The 6,402-nt window shown below is 35.7% G+C and overlaps 1 protein-coding gene across 1 annotated transcript; it reads right to left on the reverse strand.

The window, feature by feature from the left end:
• Positions 1-223: 223 nt before the first annotated feature.
• LOC105139647 (heat stress transcription factor A-1e-like) lies at positions 224-6,061 on the reverse strand. The gene is made up of 3 exons (XM_011046169.1): positions 5,672-6,061; positions 1,100-2,406; positions 224-523 (listed from the first exon to the last, which is right to left on the reverse strand). The coding sequence occupies exons 1-2, from the start codon at positions 5,894-5,896 to the stop codon at positions 1,147-1,149; spliced, it is 1,485 nt and encodes a 494-aa protein (XP_011044471.1). The 5' UTR covers positions 5,897-6,061; the 3' UTR covers positions 224-523; positions 1,100-1,146.
• Positions 6,062-6,402: the final 341 nt, after the last annotated feature.

Here is a 6,402-nt window from a genome sequence, read left to right on the forward strand (position 1 = left end):
CCCCCATTTCCCCTCCACTGAAAACATGTTAAGCCAAGAAAAAGATCCGAGTATGAATTAGAAAAAAAAAAAAAAACCTAAAAGATAGAAAAAGATCCGAGTATGAATTAGAAAAAGAAAAAAAAAACCCTAAAAGATAAAAGGATTTAGTAGTTAGTAATTAGTAATTAGCAAGAATTTGCCATTCAATGCCTAGCAAGTTCCGTTCATTCTCCAACTGTTAAACACAAGATGGATTAAGGTTTTTATTTGTATTTTTTCCATCTATAAAACCCTCCAAAGGAGGGAGGGGACATTGGAGACAGATTTCATAGATGTTGTAATATTTAAGCCCTAAAGTTGGATTTCCTAGAAAACCAAGCAAAAAAGCTAAATTATTTGGTACACATACCAAGTAAAGGTAAACAAAACAAAGTCAAACGTTTCTCTTCAAAAAATAAAAATAAAAAGGGGTTTCGTCGTCCCCCTTTGATCAAAAGGCTGGATCAAAGGCTGTCTGCTCCCCAGCAGCAGAGCACCAACTCTGCAATAACAATAGAAACGAAGAAGTTCTGAAAACTGCAATATATTTTTCTCCAATTAATTCACAGATATATCAGAAAATACCACAAAATGATAGACAGATCAGAAAAAGGGCTCTAACAATTTGTATCACGGGGAGAAACAAGGCATAAAATAAACAAATTTCTTGTGCATATTCTGAGCTTATTATAACCACATGCACGACAGTAATTAATGGCCTCCATTGTTTGCAAGAAAAAATAAATAAAAATAAAAATCCAAGGTGAAATATGATAGTTCTGCTGATTTGATTTCTGATACTATGTGAAGTAATTTTGCTTCCTAACAAAGTGCTAAACATTTACAATTTGACATCAGCAAGGCAAAATATCTTTCTACAATGGTCAATCCCCAAACAGGGCCAACAGAAGTCATTAGGGACACACCATATAATAACCATGTAGAAATACGCTAATTCAAGTCCCGGAGTTCTGAAAACAGTTGAGACCATCCTAGTTGCTAGCTGATTATGACAGCGGATATGAACAAGGGATTGACAATCCAGCTTGTCATTAGACATGATAGATGAAAGATTTACCTCTGAATAGTAACAAACTTATATACACTTGGGAAGTATCACCCTTTTCAGCTTTCCGGTGTAAGAAGCCCCATTTGTTCAGCTAGACGATTCATATGTTGAATATTGTCCCATCCATTGTCCTGCCATGATTGCAATTCATGCTCCTTGCTCATGCTACTTTCTGGAGAGCATGAATTAATTTCATCTGTCTCCCCATTGAGTGGGCTTGCTGTAAGAAATTGTTCCCAGAACACATCATTAATGCCAGGAAGCTTATGGTTTCCATCCAGAAAGACTTCCTCATCCTGGCTGGGAGAGAGAGCTTCAGTTTCTACAGGCACTGGCGCATCCAACACAGATGACATGGTGTCAAAAAACTCTGCATTCCCCTTCTCAGACCTTGCAATATTCATGTTAGGACCTCCAGCTGAGCCTCCGGGCACAATTCCTGTCATTGCAGTGAAGTTGGGCAGGATGGTATTTTGCCCAGAATTATGCATGCCCATCTCAGCAGTATAATCTGTTTTAATATAGTCGGTTGCCACAGAAGCAGGAGATGGGACCTCAGAAATGGCAGTAGTTGAATGGCTGGCTGGGAACCCAGTTTCCATAGGCAAGTATGATGGCCCAGAAGCTGTTGGAACCTCTGAAAGCATCACTCCTGACATCCGAGTTGAAGAGCTCCCACTGTCTAATCCATTGGACGAAGGATGATTATCGATCAGTAAGGGACCAGAATTGTTCATCGATGGTTCCAGCCTAGGTGATGAGTTCATCTTCAGGATCTGGTGCAACATTGCTTTTGCTGCTTCATTCATTGAAGAATGGAATTTGATAATCTGCCCATTAGGAGATGTTTTGCATTGCACACCAGCCAAATTCTCTTCCTCCTGCCTTGGAAGTCTCCTCTTTTTACTAGCACCAGCAATGCGTCTGTTGCTTTCATTTTGCTGCTGTACAAGCTGACTTAAGAAGCCTGGACTCTGCATGGCCTTCGCAAGGAATGACATCATTTGTTGCTGTCGCTGCTCCATTCCCTGTACACGTTGGCCCACAGTGTGCAACTGGTGATCTGTGGCTTGCTGCTGCTGCCTCAGTCTAACAAGTTCCTGCATGAGAACATTTTTGTCTCGTTTAAGTCTTTCAACCTCTTCCTCAAGCCCAAACTTCCCAACCTCAACGCATGTGGTAACCGAAGAGCTCTGAGGTGGTAGGTTACCATGAACAGTTTTTTTCCTAGATATACTCCTCAGAAGGTGTTTTTGGCCCCTTAAGAACCCCTCATTCGCAAATTCAAAGCGATCAGGATCAACCTTCCTGAAACCCTGCTCAATCATGGTAGAAAAGGTAAAAAATGAATGATATACCATATAAACACCATGATTGTTCACCATTATATAGAATATATTGATGTAAGAATGTTGAAAGCTTTGAATTTCAGCTTATCAATAATAAAAAAAAAAAGTAAAAAGCTAAAAGGAGCACCATGCAAATTCAAGGTCCCATGTCCAAACATCCACTAATTTTCATATTCATTTGGATTTCACATTATAAATGTAACTTCTTGAGTTTAAGCACATGAACAAAAGTAAAAAATCCATCTCCATTGACCTGCCCACTGAGCACACAATTACCGTGGCTGACAACAAGGAATAGAATTCAATGTCATAAGTGATGCATGTGCATGCTCGAAAAGTTGTATGACAATGGATGGTTAACAAATGGCAAAAGATGATACGACACATTTATATCCAAAGACTGCACAGGGGCACTTTGAACTTTTTAAGTAGCCTAACTTTCCAAGTTCATGCGAGTCGGTCTACAAAAGTGCAGTCACCTTACATGATCTTTGTATAATAACAATGAATCTTGTGGTATCTAATATTTCATAATGTATTTCCCAGGAAACTTGACTAAAGCAAAAATGGCAACATGAATTTGAGCTTTGTCTGATCATCTCCAGGATTGCTCTCTGACATTTATAATCTTCTATGCTACGATTTACAGCACTAACAATTAAAGCTTGTTTTACAGTGCCATCCATTATCATCATAGGGTATAAAATAGACTCAAGTTTCTAGAATTGAAACAAGGAAGCAACATTTTACCAAACATTTTTCAACTGTATTTCAGATATAGAATCTGAATGAAAAATGCATAAGCAAAAAAGTGATGTAAAAAATGTCCACTAGAAGATAACAGCAACCATAAATTAAATGATAAGAACACTCTATTAATTCCTTGGAGAAAAGTTCAGATTCAAAGATCCAGACTCCAATCCAGGATCAAGAAGGCAATCATAGTTGTATCCTCCAAATATTAAAATGAGAGAGAGTTAGAGACAAAGAAAAAAAAGAAACATGGCATGCTTAGAATTCACCTTATAGTAAAATATCATTCATTACCACCTAACCACGAGGACCTATATTCGCTAGAAAAACACAAATATCAGGTAATCCACTATTTTATGCAAATAAGCATGCAGATTTAATTATACATACAACCCTGAGAACTATGACCCAAAATAAAAAATTAAAATCTAGAGCTAAACTTGAGTCAAAATTTACAGAATACAGCTCCAATTGAATGAATCATGATTAATAAAAAAAAGCTTATAACAACTAATAGTGAATGCACAACAAATTACATAAAAAAAATCAATATTATGTGATTTCATGGAGAACTTACAAGTCACAATCTGAAGATTAAACTGGTTAAAATAGGAATTATCTCAGTTAACTCACAATACCAACACAATTATTGACAGACCATGTTTTTGCCAAGTAAAACCAGCATTGGTCAAGCATACCCAATCAAGGTGTAAGTTGACCTGCAATTTTCAAGCACATGGGTTAATATACACCATGCTTTATGCGCTTCTTGACAACAAAGAACAATTTGACAAGCATGCAGTCAATTCCATGTAATTCAAAAAATTCAAAACCAAGCACTCAAATGCTATAAAGAAAAATGTTTTGCACATAAAAAGATATCAAGACAAAGTAACAAGATTTTCATGAGGTCCAGTGGTCAAAGCTTGATGATAGAAACAATATATTAAAGGAGAAACCGAAGGACAAACCTAGAATCAAGGAGGCTTAGGTAGTTAAAATGGCGAAAGAGTGGTTTCAGGAACTGAATCAGTCATTCTATATGCTGAGTTATCCAAATCTAGCATGAGTTATTCACATATAACTGGGAATGCATGCTAAGATGAAAAAGAACACTCATCTTCAATATTTTTATCGAACAAAGATTTATTAGAAAAGGAGATAACAGAAGATAAAAATAAGAGATAAGACATCCCTAGAAGGAATCCCAAAAAAGAAAAAGCATAGATAAAATAGCTGGAAATCCCAAAATATGTGAACAAACCCACAACTCACCCAAAAACCATGCAGAATAATAGGGAAACAACCCACCAAATCCTGCCATTGAACAAGCAATTCCAGTTGCTCCAAGCAGAGCTGCAAATATCATTATGTATTCTAGGTCCATAAACTCACATCTACTATTTCAACTACACCCTCACTAATGAACCAGTACTTGCATGTGCTCCATGTAGAGCTCCATAACATCATTATGTAAATTTTCTATGTCCAACAAACTCGTATATTCTTTATTTGAATAAATCCAAACTACTCTCCTCTATAAATCCAACGAACTCATATCTTTGATTTGAAGTTGAACAAACCCTGCACACACGCATGTGTCTGCAGACACACAAAGAAAATGCACTTGGCACTCATTTAATTATCTGAAATCAATACCAAATGCTTGTGCGTATGTTGAACTTAAAAAGATACAATCCATAGAAGCCATTAGACACCATCAATGATTCGAATAGGTACTTCTCATTTCAGATCACCTTTTAAAAACAGTTAGGTCTCATCGTAACGGATTTCACATTCCCTAACCACTTTAAAAGCAACTCTGGAGCTGATTTCGAGTTAATCTAGCATAATATACCAGCTTACAATTCAAAGAAAATTTATTACTAGAGAAGAATTGAAATCAACAAATACAGCGATAAATAGTAAATATCTCTCAGCAGGATTAATATGGTTTTATTGAGAAAAACAAGCAAGCCATAATGTTTCTACAGTGAGATACAGGGCAAGCACGGTCTTCAGGCAAGTTTGTGATGACAGCAACAACAAAATAATATTTCAATGTTTGCTTCACCCAGATAGCATATTCCACCCAGTAACTCCATAGAAGAAATTCGTCAACTCTAATAAAATGAAAAGCATCTCAAAAAAAAAAAAAAAAAAGAAACAAGAGGAAGAAAACTGGTTGATAATAAAATAACAAGCGCTCTGAAGGAGGTAATATCTGGATGGGCGGATAGGCAGGCAGCCACCCACCCAGCCGACCTCACTCTTACTGATATTGCCAGAATGAAATACTAAAAAGCTGAAAAATACATTACCTCTCATGGCATTAAGCTTGGGATAAATGGACACACAAATTGCAGTGAAATTAACATAGTTGTCCAACTTCCGATTATAATTCAAATACATGGGCGATCGAGAAATTGAAACTAGATCCATACACCCTAATAATAATAATTAAGAAAAACACACATACGTAAGTATTCAATTGCCTGACAAAGCTGGAGAAGTTGCTGTGCTTGAAGTATTTAGGCAAAAGATCTGTTTGAAACTCTGGGACATTCCAGACCACAAAACTGTTATCGCTGCTACTCCACGACACCACTGAATCCGTCGACGGGTCGTCTACCATGTCGTAGGTCTTGCTTAGAAATGGAGGCACCGTGTTCGCGTTATTATTCCCACTATCCATTCTAATCATAAATTAAATAAGAAAGAGAGAGTTTTTTTTTTTTTTGGTGCAAGGGTTTTTATATGTAGCAGTAGCACTACTACTGGAGAGCGAGAGGATTTTAGAATCAGAGGATATTATTTATTTGTCAGTGAAGATCGACGTAGAGAAAGGGTTGAAGAAGAAGACTTGAAAAAGAAGGAAGGATGCCGATTATTTATTAAAATAAATAATAAATAATAAATATATAAATAAAAATAAAAATAAACCGATAAAATGATTTTTAAAAAAAATTCATAGTTTAAAAAATTAATTTTCTCACATATTTCTTCCTAATAATTTATTTAATTATTTTAAAAAAATCATTTTAAATTATCTCTTCATAATCTTTCCATCTATTTCAAAGTAGTTTAATAACTAAATTATTTTTAAAAATAAAAATTACTAAACTAACTTTTAAAGACTTTTACGTATTTTTATTCTGATTTGTTATACAACCAAATAAATTGAGAAGCAATTTAATAATTCAATAAATA

Source organism: Populus euphratica, unplaced genomic scaffold (genome assembly GCF_000495115.2).
Source record: "Populus euphratica unplaced genomic scaffold, PopEup_1.0 scaffold96.1, whole genome shotgun sequence".
Taxonomy (NCBI): Eukaryota; Viridiplantae; Streptophyta; class Magnoliopsida; order Malpighiales; family Salicaceae; genus Populus; species Populus euphratica.

What these genes read in the sequence shown, in the direction of transcription:
- LOC105139647 (XM_011046169.1), bottom strand. Translation starts at nt 5,896, where the DNA reads ATGATTAGAATGGATAGTGGGAATAATAACGCGAACACGGTGCCTCCA. An exon ending in TCAGGCAATTGAATACTTAC is followed by an intron (nt 2,407 to 5,671) that starts GTATGTGTGTTT and finishes ATGATTGAGCAG; the next exon opens with GGTTTCAGGAAGGTTGATCC.